Source organism: Myxine glutinosa, chromosome 10 (assembly GCF_964187855.1).
Source record: "Myxine glutinosa chromosome 10, kmMyxGlut1.1, whole genome shotgun sequence".
Lineage (NCBI taxonomy): Eukaryota > Metazoa > Chordata > Myxini > Myxiniformes > Myxinidae > Myxine > Myxine glutinosa.
Window position 1 is genome coordinate 45,515,927 of NC_136270.1, and position 21,386 is coordinate 45,537,312.

At 45.2% G+C, this 21,386-nt stretch overlaps 1 protein-coding gene across 4 annotated transcripts in view; it reads right to left on the bottom strand.

The window, feature by feature from the left end:
- Positions 1–21,386, bottom strand: part of LOC137414321 (SH2 domain-containing adapter protein F) — a 69,395-nt gene that overhangs the window by 33,047 nt on the left and 14,962 nt on the right. For all 4 annotated transcript variants that reach the window (XM_068099815.2, XM_068099814.2, XM_068099813.2 and 1 more), the window contains exons 3-5: positions 5,556–5,834; positions 4,890–5,070; positions 4,402–4,521 (exon numbers count right to left, since the gene is read on the bottom strand). In XM_068099815.2, the coding sequence (XP_067955916.1) occupies positions 4,402–4,521; positions 4,890–5,070; positions 5,556–5,834 (580 nt within the window). The remainder of the gene's footprint in view (positions 1–4,401; positions 4,522–4,889; positions 5,071–5,555; positions 5,835–21,386) is intronic.

Consider the following 21,386-nt stretch of genomic DNA (forward strand, 5'->3'; position numbering starts at 1 on the left):
GGACGGTTCTGGAGTTAGTCAGCCATAGAGCATATATAATAGGCTCAAGCTGAGAAGGATTATTTAATATAAAAAACAGGAGGGTCAATTTATCTTCAGGAAATCTTAAAACCAGCAGAACGAGGATGAAGCTAACAAACTCTGACACAGTGACACATGCACCATCATTAATAAAACTCAAAGACTCGATGTTCATTCATTCAATTTCGTTTACCGACGCAGGTGAAAGCCCAGAGGGATATTTTGAAAAAAAATTCTTCCTGAGCATTGTCCTGGCAAAAAAAAACAAGGATGAATAATGCAGTCACGTCGACTGGCAAAGAGCGCACACATGCACACACACAAATGATGAAGATACGGAATGATAGACTACTTCTGACTAAACAAAGCCACACTCGAAAATTTCAACACAATTTGAACAAAATTACCACGGCATGGATAGATGACAAAAAAGCTTTTGATGGTGTCCCATATTCATGGATGATACAATGCATGCAAATGCACAAGATAAACCCCAAATAATCAAACTGATAGAGACAACAATGGAGCTTTGGAATACCACATTGATATTCCAACACTCGGAGGGAAAGATCGAAATACCAGCAGTAAAGTTATGTCGAGGAATCTTCCAGGGAAACAGCCTGTTTTTCCTGGCCCTGGACCCACTGAGAAACCTCATTAATGAGCAAGGACCTGGATAACCCCTGACATCAAATAAGACAATGTCCAAAGAGACAAAAAAAGGTAACATATCCACTTTACATGGATAATTTAAATCTCTTTGCACGAAATGATGAAAAATTGGCAGAAATATGAATGAATGATCGTTTTAAGGCCATTTCCCCCGCTAGAGCGGGGGTTAGCCTTGCGGGCCCCATGACAATCATGGTTCCCTGTTTGAGGCAATGTTTTTATGGCCGGATTCCCTTCCTGACGCCAACCCTTGGTCATGCTCTTACGATGCGAAGGGATACGGTGTACCTATTCTAAATCGGGGTATATACCGTGATCATTCATCCCAGCAAGCTGGTACTCAATTTGCCAGCCTCGGAAGGATGACAGGCTGAGTCAACCCCCTGGCGTTAATTCAGCGATCGACCGGGATTCGAACCCAGGATCCTAGGATCCCAAGCCGGCACCCTAACCGCTAAGCCAACACCAGGCTAAGCCAACTAAGCCAACACCACCTGGCAGAACAACTCAAATTAGTGAAATAGTACTCCGACGACATTCAAATGGAATTTGGCCTGGATAGGTGTGCCAAGTCACAATCATACAAGGTAGACCAACAAAAACGGACAACATAAAAATTGACACAAATACAACAATACAGGAGCCAGACAAGGAAGCATCACAAATACATCAGAGTAGAAGAGCGCCACCAAATATGTGACAAACAAATGCATAAAATAATTAGCAAAGAATACCTATGTAGAACAAGTCTGATCCTGAAAACATACCTTTCTCCAAGGAACAAAATCAAAGCAATAAACCAGCTCGCAGTACCAGTATTCCAGTACAGCTGCGGAATAATAAACTGGTCACAATCAGAAATCAATAAACTGGAGCAAAACAAGGAAACTCCTCACCTTCCACAAAATGCTTGACAACAATTAATGCATCCTGACCTGCCGAGAAAAATTAATGGTACCTGCCGAGATGAGAAGGAGGTTTGACGCAGTGTGCAACATAGAATGACAACTGCAGGATTGGCCGGACAAAAAGTGCAACAGACAACCGAATCCAATTTGTAAACAAACACATAGACAACTAGAACGGGCACTCGGTAGAGCGCATACCTTCGCCGCAGCTACTGTTCTGTACTTGGCATGGGAGTGTAGGGAACAGAACAACAAAAATACGATTTTGACCTTTTCGTGACCTTGACCTTGACCTTTGACCCGATTGCTCCCAAAATCTAATCAAATGTGTCCCGTATAATAACCAATCATCCCACCAAATTTCATGCAATTCGGTTGAATACTTTTTGAGTTATGCGAATAACATACACACACACACACAGACATACAAATAAATACACAGCGATCAAAACATAACCTTCCGCTTTTGCGAAGGTAATAAACCAGAGAAGGTATCCCTAACCCACCGAGCAAAACATTTCTAAAGACAGGTGCAAATGAAAGATGTCAGACAATAAACCAAATTAACAATGACTAAACAGCCCCAAAAATTGCAAAAAGGAAGAAAGAAAAATATAAAACGAAATATCAACAGATATATGACTAGGAAAACGATAAAAGAGAAGGAAGGTATAAAAAAGAAAAAAAAGAAAAGAAAAAAAAAAGTTGGACAGATTGGGAGTAGACAAAGCAGGATCATTGGAATGGCTAAGAAGAGGGCAGCTCAACTGGGATGGAGAACGAGTCATAATAAATGCCCAAGACCAAGGACACTACACCAACGGCTTTAAGAAAACGGCAGGACTGAGTCAATCGGAAATTAACTCGATACCAACCTGCCGCAAATCCGGAAGTGGACAGATGACGGCAATGAGCTGCTTTGATAATATCTCAACACAAACCGTCATTTAAAACAGTATTTTGTTAAAGTATCAATTTATGATTGGAATAACGTTTGGAATCGAGTGAATGCAATTACGATTTTGAATTCGTAAATGTATTCACCCAACCGTACGGAACTACTTCACATCCGGATTTAAATATTTGTTTGTCACAAATGTTGGTAAAAGTTAATTTTTTAATATTGTTATTTAATTTGTGATTGGAGTTATGCTGTTTCGAATGAAAATAGAGATATTGAGTTCAAGTGAAGACCAAATGCCGTGACGGTTTCTACTTTCTAACCGTGACATTCGCCGATCGCCATATGCAGATTCGCCATTGACTGGGTGTAGAACCATTCAAACAGGTACGTTTTTCGTGGAAGTCCTTCACGAACCTGCTGTCCATGCTTGATGTTCGACTACTGGTGGCACAGGAATGTGGAATTTATTGGTTCCATGGTTTCCCATTCGTCGTTTTTTTACCTAAGTCTTTCACGAACCTGCTGTCCATGTCTGATGTGCGACTGAAGGTGTCACAGGAATGTGGAATTTATTGGTTTCATGCTTTTGCATTCACCGTTTCTGCATTGTCTGTTTGCTTATGGCCTCCTACCCGTGCAAAGCAAGGGTACCTCACTAGTAGAAAATAAAGCATTGCGAACAGACCGTACTCAGAAAAAAAAAACAAAAAAAAACAAACACCTTTAGAGGCCATTTTTTCCCCGCAAACGGGGGTTGGCCTTTTTCGGGGACCGTGGTTGTTGTTGTTGTTGTTGTTTTTCGGTCCCCTTTTTGAAGGGGAAAAAATGCCGGATAGCCGGAACAGACCGTACTCAGATACAAAAAAGGAAAAGAAAGCAATGCTAATTGAGGTTTCAGAACCGAGCGATTTTGGTCTAAACAACACAGAAAACAAGAAAATGACCAAATACCAGGACCTCAAAAATAAAGTGAAAATATCCTAGAAGCTGAAGAGCGCCAAAATGGTACCAGCGATTATTTGAGCATTGGGAAAAAAGAACCTCACAGAGATCTTTAAAAGCATGGCAATGAATATTATGACAAACAAACTGCAGTTGGAAGCGGTCCGAAGCTCGGTGACCATCCTCAAAAGAGCCCTCGGAACAAAACTTTGACAATAAGAAAACTTCACAAACTGGTCCATGAATCATGATCCCATCCTGAAACAGAGGTGGATACTTCGAGACCTGTAAGGGGTGGTTGTGGGTGGGGGGGGGGGGGGGGGGGGCTCCATTTCACCTTCTGAAAACCGCATATGGAGTTAACAATCAATGACACACACAAAGTATTATCGAGTGCTCTGGGCAGAGGCCAAAGGCACATCAAACAGCACGGCCCACAAAAGTGCATGTCATCAGCTAAGAGCTGTGCGCTGGCAGGATGGCCTAGACATAGAGGTATGCATAGTCACCTTTGAGCTGTCCAGCCAGTGTTTGAATCCCGACCCGGCTGTAAACTGTCGTCAGGGTGTTTCGCAGGTACTGTGATCGATGTATGTGCCGGCCCTCGGATGGACGTTAAACTGACGTTAAACTGGGCCGTTGAAGAGATCACGGTGTCCTTCTTGAAGTGTGTGCAAGCTATAGCCGGCACCATGAACAAATTCCAACTAACCAACTAAATCTAACCTACAGGGGGCACTGCGTCAAAGGCACAGCTGCACTCTCCGGCAAATTATACCATCTGCAGCCATGTGTTGTATACAAAAAAGAAAAATAATAATGGGCAAAGGATGTTTTCTGCGTAATTGGGACAAATTAAACAAAGTATCCAATGAACCATCCAACCGTTTGTGACAAATAGTGGATTTGTTTGATGCAATGTGCCATTGATGCTGTGGTGACACAACTACTTACTTAAGAGACAGCGAATACTCATTTTTGCTCGTCTCGCTATTTCGTACAAGGTAGCTCGATTCTTTGCAGAGCCGGAGCAAGTTTTCAGCATCGGCACGGCTAATTGCTCCATGATACCACCTGGAAATAAAATTCAAACAAGCAAAGCTTCAACGGAATCAAAGTTTCTCGCAATCAAAGAGGAGCTTGTACATGCATCACATGATCGGACAGGTTACATTAAGAGGGATCATGCATTGCACTTTTACATAAATCACAAATAAATGCATGTACTATGAACAAATCAACAGTTTATGAGATGCAAACCTGAGATTGCAGCCTCATGAGCCAAGTGCTTGGATCGGAATGCCAAACAGGCCAACCCATGTCACAGGTTAATGTGCAATGTTAAAAGTCCAACCATTCACTCCAGAAACAAATACGGTACTTTGCAACTCACAACAATGCATGTTCTGCAAAAAGTCAAAAGGTTCAGGAAACAAACTAACACTTGACTTTCAAGAGGAAGGTTGGGATCGATTTTCTCTCCGATGGGTGTGAAGTGTTCAGCGTTGATGCCGGGTGGACCTTTGAGGCCCAACGGAGGCCCAAGGTGACATGGTCGACACAAGCGGCGATCATCGTCTCCGGCAGAACGGACGGCACGCTCAGAGCCAGATTCCAGCTGGACTGCGAATGAAAGGAAACGGAAGATTGTCAACAAATGGCCAAGACAGTAGAATTTTACATAAACAATACATCCGAAGCATCATCTTCACTAAAATCAAATAGATTCGCCCTTGTCGCACACCCAACCGGTCTACCAAATTTCCTCCAAATCCGTCCATAACTTGAGATATCATGCTATGTATCGTTTTCGGCCCTGTTGCTCAATGGTGAAGAATCACTTTTAAAATTCTAGCATCCGGATCGGGATTTTCACCAAAATCTAATCATTTCGTCCTTGTCACACACCCAACCTATCCGCCAATTTTTTGTCTAATCCGGCAACAACTTTTTGAGATATCCTGTACACAGACAAAAACACAGACAGACAGGTGTGAAAACATAACCTACATCCACCTTCGGTGGCGGAGGTAATATTAAAGGGAAAAAATAACAAATAAAAAAAAAGAAAAAAAGAGTTCAACACATCCAAATATTACAAGACAAACCTAAAGCCTTTGAGAAAGGGGCACGCTTCCACTCCCAGGGCTCCTCGTACTCATCCGGCGGCCTCTCGTCGTCCTGTGGCAGGTGACTCTCCCGAGACGTCTGTGCCGTGTGACCGTGGGCCATGCGGCCTGCTGCGTCACTAGAACCGTCATGTGCCTGAACGGCCACCTCCTCCATCAGCTGAGGGAACACTCCATTCTGTCGCAGCGGCTCATAAGGGTTGTCGTACAATGGAGCGGAGGGTTGTGCTCGCTCCAACGACGATTGCTTCCTGATCTCTGTATACATGAGAATTGAAGGCAAGGGAATTGACCCTCTAAACTAGGAGATTAACAATTCATTTATTTTAAACAAAAAAAACCACAAACACAACAACAAAAATGTAAAAATAACTTGTTGGGACATTATTATATTCACAAAACTTGTTCAATTTATGTTGACTTTTCCAAACTGTTTGCAATTTTTTTTTTTAAATTCACTAATATGATTGAGGATTCCAAAAACCTTCATAATGACCCACCATGATTCCCCACCCCCAAAAAAGGAAGTAAGTCACCCCTTGAAGAGCCACGCAAACAGGAATACACGACGAGTACACGTCGAAGGATCGTTCCTAGTTTCCGATGCTACGATCGTTAGGCCATGTGTAAGGTCAGTGAAAAGATCACACTATTAATCCATGAGGAGAGATTTGCGTGCCGCAGGTTCAGTGGATTTTATTCACGCATTCAACATAAAGGAGGAAATTGATCCGAAGAGCTTACTTTTCAAGTTTAAAACGTCCACCCGAGGTCTTACCTTTCCAGAGGATAGAAAAGCCTTTTATGATACTTGGTGAGCTCCGATTACAGGCACGTCACGGAGATAGGGAATTTTCCTTATGAAAGCCGCCGCCCAATCATTGATCCACATGTATGAATTAGTGTTTAAATTCCATTTGGTGCTTTGCATTCCACAGAAAGCAATAAACCAGCAACTCTTATATCATGTCAGACAAGTTTCAGGGTAGTGGATTGAAAAATAAATAAATAAATTGAACTGCGAGCAGTGCTGTCGGCTTCCCATCATTCCGCATCTGGCACCCACATGGAGTGGAGGGTTGTGCTCACTCCAACGATGATTGCTTTAATTGACGATTTAATCCATCGCCAACAGGAAAAAAAAATACGTGAAGCAACCCTCGGACAATCCATACATTGTCGCAAAACTTAAACAGAGGGCCATTCACTGATATTATTCACTTCAATAAAGGTGGATTTTTGGCGGCCATGTTACGTCAGGGATGGTCATTTATATTCATGGCATTGTGAAATATAAAACGTCCATCATCAATCCATATATTCCAGTAAAACCTAACTTATGGGGCATTTGATGATGCTGATGCCGATTTGGTAAGAGTAGAACTTGAAGGACTATTTTACCTCAGAGAACCACCACCCAGGTGTGAAAGGATGATCACAAACAATGCAACAAAACCTTAACAACATTATGAAACATTCGATTGCTTCTTGTGTTGTGGCAGTTGAGTGTTAGTGGCAACCCGATTTGATAAAAGTCTAACTTTGGAGGTCATTCTACGTCAGGGTCAACAGCTGCACTCATGCAACCACTTAAACACGTTACCCAAGGGGCCAAACCAATTTTTTTTTTTTTGAAAAACAGACACGGCATGCTGTAAAAGGTTTGCTGCCAAAAATCATATCTATATATATATATATATATATATATATATATATATATATATATATATATATACATATAGGAACAAAATGTATATGGACAACCTTATCAACAAGCTACTGGAAATCTGTAGGAAGCCTCTAAACCAGCGGTCGGGAACCTATGGCTCGCGAGCCATATATGGCTCTTCCGGTGACGGCATATGGCTCCCAGACAATTTTGAGTTGAAAATTTTTTTTTTTTAAATACATGTAATATTTCTTAATAATACTGTGTCATTTTAAAGTAAACAGAAATTAGTTTTGAAGATAAATTTCACGGGTCACCCGTGGGTCGGGTCGGGAACCAATGGCTCGCGAGCATGTCCGCGTCATTGTAAAGGTGAAGAAATCAATTTTATCAGATAGCCAACTAGTTTATCCGCTTCAACCCTTGTAACGGAAAAGATGGCGAAAAGAAAAAAAGACGATGATTACCGTGCATTCCAGGCTGCGTGGACAGAGGAATTTGCATTTGGTGAGAGAGCAGGATCTGCGGTATGTCTAATATGCAATGATAAAATTGCATCGATGAAACGGTCAAATATAAAGCGGCACTTCGATACGCACCATGCTTCATTTGCATCGAAATATCCAGCGGGGGACAGCAGGAAAAGGGCATGCGAGGAGCTACAGCGGAGAGTGCAGACGAGTCAGCAGCAACTACGTGTGTGGACCAAGCAAGGTGACGGGAATTCCGCTAGCTTTGTGGGTGCTTTGGCAATAGTAAGGAATGGAAAGCCATTCACAGATGGTGAGTATGCCAAAACATTCATGCTTGATGTGGCCAATGAACTGTTTGATGACTTCCCAAATAAAGACAAGATAATCAAACGAATAAAAGACATGCCCCTGTCAGCAAGAACTGTGCACGATCGTAGCATCATGATGGCAAATCAAGTCGAGGAAACACAAATTAAGGACATAAACGCCGGGACATACTTTTCTCTCGCGTTAGATGAGTCAACAGACGTTAGCCATCTATCTCAGTGCAGTATAATTGCCAGGTATGCTGCAGGTGACACACTGCGTGAGGAAAGCTTGGCTGTTTTGCCAATGAAAGGGACAACAAGAGGAGAGGATTTATTCACGTCTTTCATGGAGTTTGCTAAAGAAAAAAAACTACCGATGGATAAACTTATTTCTGTCTGTACTGATGGTGCACCCTGTATGTTGGGGAAGAACAAAGGATTTGTAGCGCTTCTCCGTGAACATGAAAAGAGAGCCATCCTAAGTTTTCATTGCATCCTGCACCAGGAGGCGCTTTGCGCTCAGACGTGTGGCCAGGAGCTTGGTGAGGTGATGTCGCTGGTCATTCGAGTGGTCAACTTTATTGTTGCCCGAGCTTTAAATGATCGCCAGTTTAAAGCTCTGTTAGAAGAAGTTGGGAATCATTATCCCGGTCTGCTTTTACACAGCAACGTGCGTTGGTTGTCAAGGGGGAAGGTGCTCAGCCGTTTTGCAGCTTGCCTGAGTGAAATCCGGACTTTTCTTGAAATGAAAGGCGTCAAGCATCCTGAGCTAGACAACACTGACTGGCTCCTGCAGTTTCACTATCTCGTGGACATAACTGGCCATCTGAACCAGCTCAATGTGAAAATGCAAGGTATTGGAAATACAATCTCATCCCTTCAACAAGCAGTGTTTGCATTTGAAAGCAAGCTGGAAGTCTTTCTCAGGGACATTGAAACAGGTCGTCTTCTGCACTTTGAAAGACTGCAACAATTTAGAGATGCATGCTTAGCAAGTGACTCCACTCAACATCTGGATCTCCAGCAGCTAGCTGGCTTTACGTCCAATCTCCTGCAGTCATTCAAAGCACGTTTTGGAGAATTTCGTGCGCGCACTGGTCTTTTCAAGTTCATCACTCATCCACATGAGTGTGCAGTGGACAAAATCGACCTGACATGCATCCCCGGGGTCTCTATCGGAGACTTTGAGCTGGAAGTTGCTGACCTGAAGGCATCAAACATGTGGATGAGTAAGTTCAAGTCACTTAATGGAGAGTTGGAAAGTCTTGCGCGACAGCGAGCAGAGCTGGCGAGGGAACACAAGTGGACAGAAATGAAAAATCTTCAACCTGAAGACCAGCTGATTCTTAAAACTTGGAATGAGCTTCCTGTGACATACCACACAATGCAGCGTGTGAGTATTGCCGTATTGACCATGTTTGGCTCTACATATGCATGTGAGCAGTCATTCTCGCATATGAGGAACATTAAGACCAACCTACGCTCACGTTTAACTGATGGAAGCCTCAACGCCTGCATGAAGCTCAACCTCACCACGTATGAACCAGACTACAAGGCCATCAGCAAAACCATGCAGCACCAGAAGTCACATTAAAAGTAAGACATATTTAATTTATTATACGTTAAAAATACTATATGGCTCTCAATGAAATATATTTAGAAATATTTGGCTTTTATGGCTCTCCCAGTCAAAAAGGTTCCTGACCCCTGCTCTAAACTATACGCGAATACGGCACCTTCAGCGACAAACAGCCATTATGGTTTATCCATGTTCCTTGAGCAATGATGAAGGAAAAACTTAATTCTAACAAACCAAATATATCATAAATAAATTGTTATTACTCCCTGAACCATTTACATCTCAATATCAAGGCATATTTTGGGGGCAAAACATCAAAGAATTGTTAAAAATGCTCAATCCTGAATTAAATTGTTTCGTTTGTGAACGTAACATTAGAAGACGCATTTCTGTGGTGCTGTTAGTTATCACTTTCTGATTCACTGTTGCTGTCAAAGGTGGTAGTGTAGTGCGCGTGACTGCACTTCCTTTTCGATCCCTGACAGCGGCAGCCTATATAACAGGCAATGTTCTTCTTCCCACACGAGCAGTTTGTGTTGCAGCCCTTGGTGCAGCCACAGGAGATAGTCTGCATCATCTGCTGTGGCCAGGTCGGGTGTGTGGATTGCACTGGTACCAGCTTTCCAACATCCATGGCCCACCCATAGTCCTCACATGGTAAGACACTCGGCTTGCAAATCTGAGCACTCTTGTCGATTGCAGTCGCCAATGCCGCATGTTTGAGATATTGCTGGAATGCGTTCTCTGTGGGCGGTAGCAGCTTCAGCAGAGTTGACCTGTTTAGGAACTTGTGAACTTGGAGCTTTCCCAGGTCTGAGCCCTCAAAGTTATCACCCTTGTTGGTATATACAGCGACCACAAGCTCATTTGCCTGGTTCATTACATCTGCTGTGATCCGAGCGGGACCTTGATCTTCGTCTGCAAAGTCTTCCATTGCCGAGATGTCGGTTGTCTTGCTTCTGTATGAAGACAACAAACAACAACATGCATTTTAAGGCCATTTTCCCTGCAAGAGCGGGGGTTAGCCTTGCGGTCCCTATGACAATCTTCTCCATTTTGCCCTATTTTCTGCATCTCTCCTTGTTAACCCCCTTGCCCGCATTTCTTCTTCCACCATCTTTAGCTAAGTCTTTCTCAGTCTTCCTCATCCTCTACTTCCTTCTACATTCATTTCCATCACTCTTCTCAACCAGTCACTTTCATCCTTCCTCAACACATGACCAAACCATCTCAACCTGTTCCTCTTCACAGCATCAATCACAGGCTCTATTCCCATCATCTTTCGCAATTCATCATTTGTCTTCCTCTCTCTCAACGACACTCCGCACATCCACCGAACCATTCGCATTTCCACCCTTTCCAGCCTTCGTTGCTGCTCTACATTCATGACCCATGTCTCGCTCCCATAAATCATAACACTTCTCACACATGCAGCATACACCTTTCCCTTCAGCTTCAACGACACTCCCCTCCTCGTCAGCACGCCACTCAGTTCCCGAAACTTCTTCCATGCACATCTCACTCGAGCAACCGTTGCCGAGTCTGATCCACCTTCTCCATTCAGCATGTCTCCGAGGTAGCAAAATGTTTTCACACCTTCCAGCTTCACGCCGTCTCCAAGATCCAACTCAACATTTCCTCCATCTGCAGCTCCCTCTGTGCACACCTTACATTTGAATGTAGCTGCCACACTGGTTAATGACCCTCTCAGACCACTACATTTTTGATGAACCCACTCAGCGCACATAGTACATTGAATGGAGTTCACTCCGACACCCTTCCTGCACACAGCACATGGCCACTTCCCAGTTCTTTCCACCTCACCACATGCTTTACCACTTGCCATCACCTTCGTCTTTCCTATATTCACCTTTAGACCTTTTGTCTCCATACATTCCTTCCACTTGTTCATCTTTTCCTTCAGTCCATCCATACTTTCCGCAATCAACACCAGATCATCTGCATACAACAACTCCCACGGCAAACCCTCCTTTACGGTCTGAACCAGCACCTCCATCACAGCTACAAATAGTAGTGGACTTAGTACCGACCCCTGATGCACTCCCACCTTCACCTCAAACTCACCACGAAGTCTCGCGAGATCACGGCGAGGTCACGTCTTTTCGAAGCTGCTCCATGCGCTCACGCTTTCGAAGCTAAGTGATATTTCTCAATTGTGTTTTTGTCGAGACTGTATCTATCTTTCGGTGTATGTACCTATAGAGTATCTTTTGGAAAATTTTCGGTGCTAATTTTTCGTACATGTATACACAATCGTCGGTTAATGGTATCGAGTATTCTGCGGCCTAGTACTCGTAGGCTTAGACTACCGTACCGTCTCCGACCTTGTGGTTTGTTTTTCTCTCTGTGATTCGTCGAATGCGCTGAAATTATTTTCGTTCTCCGTTTCGTACCAGTCGTTCACCCCGTACCTCCTTGTTTAATATCTGTACTCACAAAAAAAAAAAAAACCCCAAAAATTTTTTTTCCTTCCCAGGTCTTATTCGTTTATTTGTTGTTCTTTTTGTTCGTTCGTTCTTCGTTCGCGATCACGCGGTTAGAAATGTATAATCTCTCCCCTGAACAACTATTTTCTCTCATATATTATAACACCCTTTTCTTCTTTTCCTACAAAAGGATGCTTTCGTCTTGCTCACCAAATCTATTCATTCCAAAAAATATATATAATACAATCTCTTACAGTTCCTCCTTTCTACATTCCCTAAACTATCCAGAACTCCATCCCTCCTCCAGTGTTCTCAAACGTATTTTTGACTCGAAGGTCTCAAACTCATTTTGCAAAAAATGTTCGTTTCCCATGAATCGGACACTTTTCAAAATCCAATCTCACCCCTCCCCTCCAAATCCTCCCCATCACCCATCCCTTTCAAATCTCCCCCCTTGCCCTTTCCCTCCTAAACTCCCCCCAACACCCCTCCCCTCCGAGACTCTCCCTCGCTCCTCCCCTCCTAGACTCCCCTCTCACCCCTCCTCCTCAAAGCATCCTCCCTGCTTCTTCCTCCTTCCAACTTTCACCTTCATCTCCCCAAACCTTCTGCCTGGCTCTTCCCCCTCCTCAAATAACACCTCACTGTGCCTCACCCAATCTCCATCAAACCTTTTGTCCGCCCCATTCTTCCCTTTCTCCAAGCTATTCTGAAATCTCTGACACACCTTCAACAGCTCTCCCTACCTCTTCCTCCTCTTCCACATCTTACCCTACCCCTCCCCCCCCTGTTCTGGACCCGATGCTCCCCCTTCCTCTTCATTAACGGTATGGACCTCAAACATCCGGGGCCTTCGCTCAAACCTGACTGACCTCTCCATACAGGTTGCTTCTGACAAACCAGATGTGATCTGCTTAACAGAAACTTTCCTCCTTCATGATGTCTCTGATGCCTTGGTATCTCTCCCAGGTTACTCCCTCCTCCGGTATGATAAACCTGAGCCTCGTCCTGGAGGTGGGGTTGCTATCTTTATAAAAAACTCTCTTCCTCACTCGCCCTCCACTGCCCTCTCTCCACCTCACCCCCAGGAATACCTTTGGCTACGGCTTCCCCTTCGCTCCCACCTTTTGTTCATGTGTGTTGTACCGTCCACCAATCAGCGATGACTCCATCTACATCTCACTGTCTGATAATATGGACCAACTTCTATCTACCCATCCCAACTCTCTCTTCCTCATATGTGGTGATTTCAATTGTCACCATGCCAGTTGGCTGGGTGTGGGTACCTCTCTCACCAGCCATGGCTCTTCAGCAAAGGACTTCTGCGACTCACTGGGACTGACACAATCTGTCAATTTCCCGACACGGATCTCAGTCAACGGAGCATCTTCTCTTCTGGATTTGGTTATGACAAACTTCCCTGAAAATGTCTGCTGCTCTTCTTCTGCTCCAATCGGCTCTTCTGATCATGTGCTTGTCAAAGTGGACATCTCTCTGACCATTCTCAGAGAGCCTCCTCAGCGTCGACGAGTCTGGCATTTCACTCAGGCCAACTGGCACGGTCTTCAAGCAGCCATCAATCATCTGGACTGGTCTCCCATCTCTACCGCCTCTGACATCAACTCATCCTGGGAATTCTTTCAAAGTAAATTGCTCTCTCTCATGCACAGATTTATACCATCTCGTCTTCAGTTGTCATACCCTTCCTCCTAGTGCTGTTAGCTAGATTCAAAATCCCGTCTCGGAACCGTCTCGATAAATTTTCAATTTTCATAACGGGATCTCGGTTCGGCTCGGTTCCCGGCAAAGTAAAAAAAAAAAAAAAAAAAAAAAAAAAATAAATAAATAATAAGGCTTCAAAAATAATGGAATTTCATTACAATATATAAACAACAATGAAAAAAATTCATTTCTGATGTTGAGTACTTAAATTCCGACTTAGCTTCCATTTACCGGGATGAAATAAAATACACCGCCTACATGCAGATGATCGGCCACCGACGGGACCGGGTTATCTCATTACAGTTTGTATTGTCGTGTAATTTCTTGCTCGGAATGTCAGAGGGAGAAAATGTTTCTGCCCAGGCATATTCGAGTCCCGGTTGGAGTTTCATTATCATTTTGTGAGTTGTGATCGCCAAGGGGATCGCTCCCCCCCCCCCCCGTACCCCTCCCCTCCCCCGCCCGGCAATGCCGGGTTCTTCTGCTAGTAAATTATAAAGCAGGCGGTGTAGTGATCACCCCTCCTCCTTATTTTGACTCTGTGACTAAAGTAAACGTAATCAACTTATCAGGCCTAAAGTGGAGATAAGATAACCAAAATACTTTCACATTCAAACCGTCAAACCAAACCCCGAGGGATTCTTACAATTTATAGATTTAGCGTTGCAATTAAACATAAACGTTCATCAAAAACTCATTTCATAAAACTACATAATGTATTGTACTTGTATTAATACATTGTGTGTAGAATAATCCGTTATAAACGTGTTTTTAATCTAAATAAACATCGTCCCTCCAATCACGGGGCTCGAGCGAGTCCCTCGATATTAATGTGCAAAAGACCATAGCAACCACATTCCGTAACTCGTCTCCAAGGACGGACACGTGACCGCAGCGTAAGGCGGGGCGAGGCGGAGTGATACAGCGGAAGGATTCGACGGTTTAAATAAAGTCGCGATGCGGGGGATTTTCATTGGGACCTTTATCCTGATTTCGTTACCTCCGCCACCAAAGGTGGATGGAGGTTATGTTTTCACTCCTGTCTGTTTGTCCGTTTGTTTGTGAACACAATATCTCAAAAAGTTGTGGACGGATTCGGACGAAATTTTGTGGAGATGCAGCGTGTGTGACAAGGACGACATGATTAGATGTTGGTGAAGATCCGGATTCGGAATTCGGATTCGTTTGCAGTGCATTGTTTGTTGACGAGGGGAAAATCCTGGAACAGTGAGTTCACTTTATCTATCATCGTTTGTGTCAGTTCAGCTGCACTTGCGAAAAATGATGCTTGTGCAGAAGCAGAGTAATGAAAGCAAGGCTCAATAAATGCCTCTATTATGGAAAATATCTGCAAGAAGTTGGAATTTTAACCGGGATTTTTTTACCGAGAAATTGCGTCAGTCAATTTATCTCGGGACCGTCCCGAGACCGTCTCGAAAGCCGAAACCGCCGGGATTTCGTCCCGGTCTGGCTCGGTTGACAGCCCTACTTCCTCCCGTCCATGGTACACGGAATCTTGTGGTGAGGCTGTTGCCCTGAAACAACTTGCTTTCGTCTCCTGGAAAGCAAATCCAACGGAAGGAAATCTCATTTCCTTTCACAAAGCCCGAAACAAGTGTGTGTCCACCCTCAGGAGAGCCAGGAAACAATATCTCACCATTCTCAAGACCGAACTCTCTTATCTGTCTCCCTCTTCCAAATCCTGGTGGCGTCTGGTCAAATCTGTTTCTGGTGTTTGTTCCCCCTCCATCCCCTCCCTCACCTCAAACGGCTTAACGGCTGACTCCGCACGTGAAAAAGCTGAATGCCTCAACTCTGTGTTTGCCTCTAAATCTTGTGTCCCAAACCCATCCCTCTCTGTACCCACCATACCCAGTCGTACCCAGCTGCTCCTGGACTCTGTGTCCTTTCCTCCTGACAAGGTGGAAAAGTTTCTGTCAACCCTCGACTCTGATTCTGCAACTGGTCCTGACGGCATCAGCCCACGGGTCCTAAAATCATGTTCTTCTGCTCTTTCACTCCCTCTTTCTGTTCTCTTCACCCTCTCTTTTGCTCAAGGTCATCTGCCATCTGCTTGGAAATCAGCCAACATCACCGCTTTGCACAAAAAAGGTGCAAAAACAGATCCCAGCAACTACAGACCAATCAGCCTTCTCCCAATTATCAGCAAAGTCATGGAATCCATCATTGCTTCAGAAATTAAATCTTTCCTCTTCTCCAATGGCTTGATCTCTGATCATCAATTTGGTTTCAGACCTGGTCACTCTACTCTGGACATGCTGCTTCTGCTTTCTCAACAATGGATGGAGGTCCTCAACGCCAAACAGGAAATTAGAGCTGTCTCCCTTGACATTTCACGTGCCTTCGATACGGTCTGGCACCCTGCTCTGCTCTCCAAACTCTCCTCCTTTGGTATCCATGGAAATCTCCACGCATGGCTGGCGGACTTCCTCTCTGGTCGTAGTCAACGTGTGGCCCTGAATGGGTTTCTCTCATCTCCTCTTCCTGTTCAGGCTGGAGTTCCCCAAGGTAGTGTTCTGGGCCCTGTGCTTTTTCTGGTCTTCATCAATGATCTCTCTGACTCTCTTGGAAAATCCTCTCTATCTCTTTGCTGACGACTCTACTCTCTGTCGCTCCATTCCTCATCCCTCAGATTGGCAGTCTGCAGCCTCCTCACTCTCTGCAGACCTGGACAAAATCACAGACTGGTCAAACAAGTGGAACATGTCTTTCAATCCTGACAAATCTCACACTCTTACAATGTCTCTCCGAAAGGACCGACTGGACAACCCTCCCATCTACTTTCTCAACAATCCTCTCCAGGAAGTTCTGTCGCTCAAGCTTTTGGGTCTCACTATCTGCCATGATCTTTCTTGGGAAAACCACATTTCCAAGCTGGCCTCCAAAGCCAGTCGCCGACTGGGCATCCTCCGTCGTGCGAAGTCCTTCCTTGGCACACCTGAGCTTCTCACCACATACAAGGCTTTCATCCGCAGCTCAATGGAATACTGTTCCCCCCTCTGGGCTGGTGCTCCTGCCTCACACCTTGCTCGGCTTCACGCTGTTGAGGCCAAAGCTTTCAGAATCATTGGAATCTCCTGCGATGTAGTCAACGCCGAGGGCCTTTCACTCTCTCACCGCAGGCAGGTTGGTGGTCTTTCTGTCTTATACCGACTCCTCTCCGGCCTTGCTCCCCCAGCTCTCTCTGTGCTCTGTCCCCCCAATATTCCTTCAGGTCGCACAAGATCTGCCTGCAACCCTCTTATGGTTAAACTGCCAAAGTCTAGGCTCTCTGCTCACCTTCACTCTTTCATTCCCCTTTTCTCCCGCCTCTGGAACAAACTCCCCCACTCCCACTCCTCCCTCCAGGTCTTTAAAACAGCTGTTCACCACCAACTCTTATCTTCCCCCATCGAAAACCTTGATCTTTTCTACCCCCGGTAATTCACCCCAGAGTCCTTGCAGTGTTCATATGTTTTAATCCTCTCCCACCTCCCCCCAAGTCCTCCCGATGTCCCTGCTCTCAAATGTTGTGTTTGTGTCCTTCCCCCTCTTCCCCCTCTCTTTTGCGTCCTTCCCCATCTCTCCCCATCTTGTCTACCGCTCCCCTTGTTTTTTGTGTTTTGTGTGTCGGTTTGTCTTTTTGTGTGATTAATGTTAGCTCTTTCACGAGCCTCGATCTTGTATACAAAAAAAAAAAAAAAAAAAAAAAAAAAAAAAACTGTTCCCGTCCTTCGTCCTTACAGCTGTGCGCACTCTTTTGTACATTGCCATCACAACTCTGATCAACCATTCCTCCACTCCTAACTTCCTCAATGCCCATGTCAATACTTTGCGTGGAACCCTATAGAATGCTTTCTCCAGATCAACAAACCCAAGAAAGAACTTCTTCCTCTTCTCCATGTACTTCTCCTGCAACTGCCTCAATAAAGAGCACATCTGTCGTTCCTCTTCCTGGCATAAATCCAAACTGCATTTCGTCGATCTTCACCTTCTTCCTTATCCTCCTCTCCATCACCCTTTCCAATACCTTCATTCCATGCTCCAATAACTTTATCGCTCGGTACGAGCCACACTCCAGAGGGTCACCTTCCCCCTTGTATAGAGGGACAAGGGTACTCAGTTCCCAATCCACTGGAATGCGACCTTCTTTCACCACCAGATTACAGATCTCTGCCATTCTCTTCACACCCCAACTTCCTGCTGTCTTCAACATATCTCCCACAACTCCCGTCGGCCCTCCCGGTTTTCTACTCTTCATTGCTTTTATCGCTTCCTCAACTTCCTTCTCAGTTATCTTCTCTGCCAGTCCTAAAACTGGGTTACTCTCTATGTTGCCATCCCATTCATTCTCTGTATTCAACAGCATTTCCATAGATCTTTTCCATCTTCCTTTAATTCCATCTGGGTCCACAACGATTTGTCCCACTTCATCCTTCAAGCAACTCACCCCCATCACATCACACCTCTCTTTCGCTATCTGCTTTGCAATCCTGAATACCCCTCTCTGACCCTCTTCCGAATCCAAGCGTTCTCCGAACATTTTCCTACATGTCTCCTGCACCTTTGCTACCTCTTTCTTTGCAGCCTTCTTGGCTGCCTTATAACTTTCATGCTCTGATTTTTCTGCTCCCGTACCCTTTGCCTTTTGCCACTCCTTGAACTTCTTCCTCTTCTCGTCAATCCTCTTTCCAACTTCATCATCCCACCACCATGTTTCCGAGTGCCTCGGTGGTCCTTTTGTCCATCCACATACCTCACCAACGGCTCCCAACAGACTATCTTTCATTGACATCCAACCACGTTCAAGCTCAACCACATCATCCTCTACCCGACCCAGCCTCTCTTTTAATGCCTCCCTTACTGTCACCTCTTTCAACCTCCACACCTTCATTCTCGGTTGGTACTTCACCCGCCGAGCTCTCCTCGCACCTTTCACCCTTATGTCGCAGACAACCAAGTGGTGCTGTGAAACAGCCTCCTCCCCCGGGATCACCTTTGTGTCCCGGAGGTGCCCCCTATCTCGCCTACGCACCATCAGGTAGTCAACAGTTGTCGTCGACCCACCTGACGTGTATGTAACAAGCTTATTATCCCCTTTCTGGAACTGAGTATTACAAATCAACAAATCAGCTCCATCAGCAAACTCCAAAATCCTTTCACCTTCTCCATTTCTCACACCATATCCATAACCCCCATGAACTCCCTCAAAACCGTCCATACTCCTTCCCACATGTGCATTTAGGTCTCCTCCTACCACAACAACTTCCTCATCTTTCACGTTTTCCATCAGCTTCTCCATCGCACACCAGAACTTGTCCTTCTCTTCATCGCTCCGACCAACCTGCGGAGCATATCCCGAGATGACGTTCACCAAGAGCTTTCCAATCATCATTTTCACCATCATCAACCAATCACTCACTCTCGTCACACTCACCACACTGTCTACAAACTCCTCAGAAAACAGGACACCAACACCATTCACGCCCTCCGGGCACCCTTGCCACACAAACTTGTATTTCTGTCCCTGCCTACCCTTCACCATTCTCACACCACTTCCCTTCCATCCCGTCTCTTGCACACAACATATGTCCACTCTTCTTCTGACCAATACTACCACCACTTCTCCTGATCTCCCTGTCATTGTCCCTACATTCCATGTCCCAAACCTCAGAAACCGATCTCCACTTCGGGCTGTACCCTGCCCACATGTCGTTGAAATTGTCATGGTTCTCTTTTTGAGGCAATGTTTTTTATGGCCGGATGGCGGATGCCCTTCCTGACGCCAACCCTCTTAGTCGCCTCTTACGACACGCAGGGATACGGTGTACCAGGGTACACATCGTAAAGAGTAATTATGTATGAAGTATGAAGGCAGAGTAATTATGTGTGCTTCTTCTATGCCCCAAAATATGCCTCGATATTGAGATGTAAATGGTTCAGGGAGTAATAACAATTTATTTATGATATATTTGGTTTGTTAGAACTAAGTTTTTCCTTCATCATTGCTCAAGGAACATGGATAAACCATAATGGCTGATTGCCACTAAAGGTGCCGTATTCGTGTATGGTGTCATGTTGTTTAGAGGCTTCCTACAGGACCAGCTTCCAGAGTTTTTCGAGTAGTAGCTTCAAACTCACTTCAATACCGTCTTGGGGTGCTTAAGCTGTCAGCCAAAGCTCATGGCGATAGGTTTGGTAGTTCTGGAGAAGAAGATCGTTTCATATTTGGGGAAAAAAAACCCCATATTGTCACCAATTTTCTTCTTCTTTCGGCTTTTCCCATTTTTACATGACGTCGCCACAATAATAGTTGATCACCCATAACCCGGGTTACGTACATGAAGTTACGTTCATGATCACCAAGATGGCCAGCAATGCAGGATAAAATTCAGGGAAAAAATCCGTCAGGATTAATTTCCAAGGGTGTGTTGGAAATATGCATATTGTTATGTCGGGTGGGGTAGTGATATATAAAGCCAGATAGATCTGTGTAGGTAGGTATTCGTCTGTCGTGGTAAGGAATCTGACCTTGTAATAAGTTCTTCATGTGTAGGCGCTTTGTCGGGCAAGAGTATACTTGTGAGCATACCAGGATGTTCGAGTGATAAGTAGAGTTAGGGATTAAAGAATAAAACCCCTGTATGTCTCACCTGGTCAGCCAAACCTTTGTCCCGTATGGCAATGCACACCTGTAGACTTAGTTAGGATCTCCTTAATGCAACATTAAATGACTCCCTTCCCTGACAGTGACTTCGGAAGGAACAGGCAAAGAAACCAGGCTGGGGCGCCGCCGATGATGGCCGCCGCCAATTACACCTCCGACAGGCCTAACCACATTGAGTGCCACGCGCTATCGCCACGCTACATGCTATGTGCTATCACCACGCTACATGCTACAAGCTATCACCACGCTACGGTCCTGTGATTGGTCGGCACGCTGGGCACGAACCTCCAGCCAACGAGTGCGAGAGCCGCGAAGCTGGAAGGTTCGGTGGAAGTCACTGGTTGGTAGCGCGCCAAGGCTGACGTCACCGGCAAGGTTATTTAAGGGAGCCCGAACGCCATTTGCTCTCTTGGTGCTTGGACATCATTCGCTGGCTGTTCTTCGCCCTACGCAGCACGGGTCTCTTGCGGCTCTTGCATCTCTTGCGGTTCGTGCCCTTGTTTGCGAAGCTAGCCTTTTTGGACATCCGGCGCTTCATTTTGTGGAGCCCAGGTTGAGTTGAGTCATAGCCCGAGTGGAGTTCGCTTGCGTCTTGCACGTTTGCTTCGGGAGAGCTGACTGGGACGTGGCAGGGCCGATCGTGTGTGAAGATCGACCTCGCTTGGAGCCGCCAGCCTGCGTTGGATGCGCGGTGCTGGAGCGCGGGACCTCGTGGGTGCTTTGGAATTTGGAGCAAGGCCTGGTGGCGCGCAAGCACGAGCGGAGCTTGGAGCCGCATGGTGGACGATACCAAGACAAGACGAGGGACAGATAAGGCCAATCTCCATTACATTTTACACAACGTGTTCTTTTCCTTTAATTCATACTCCTGTGTCTCGTTTCTGATATGCGTGTGGGGACGTCCCGATTTAGGACATTTTATTACCGGCGCGTGCTTTTTCCTGT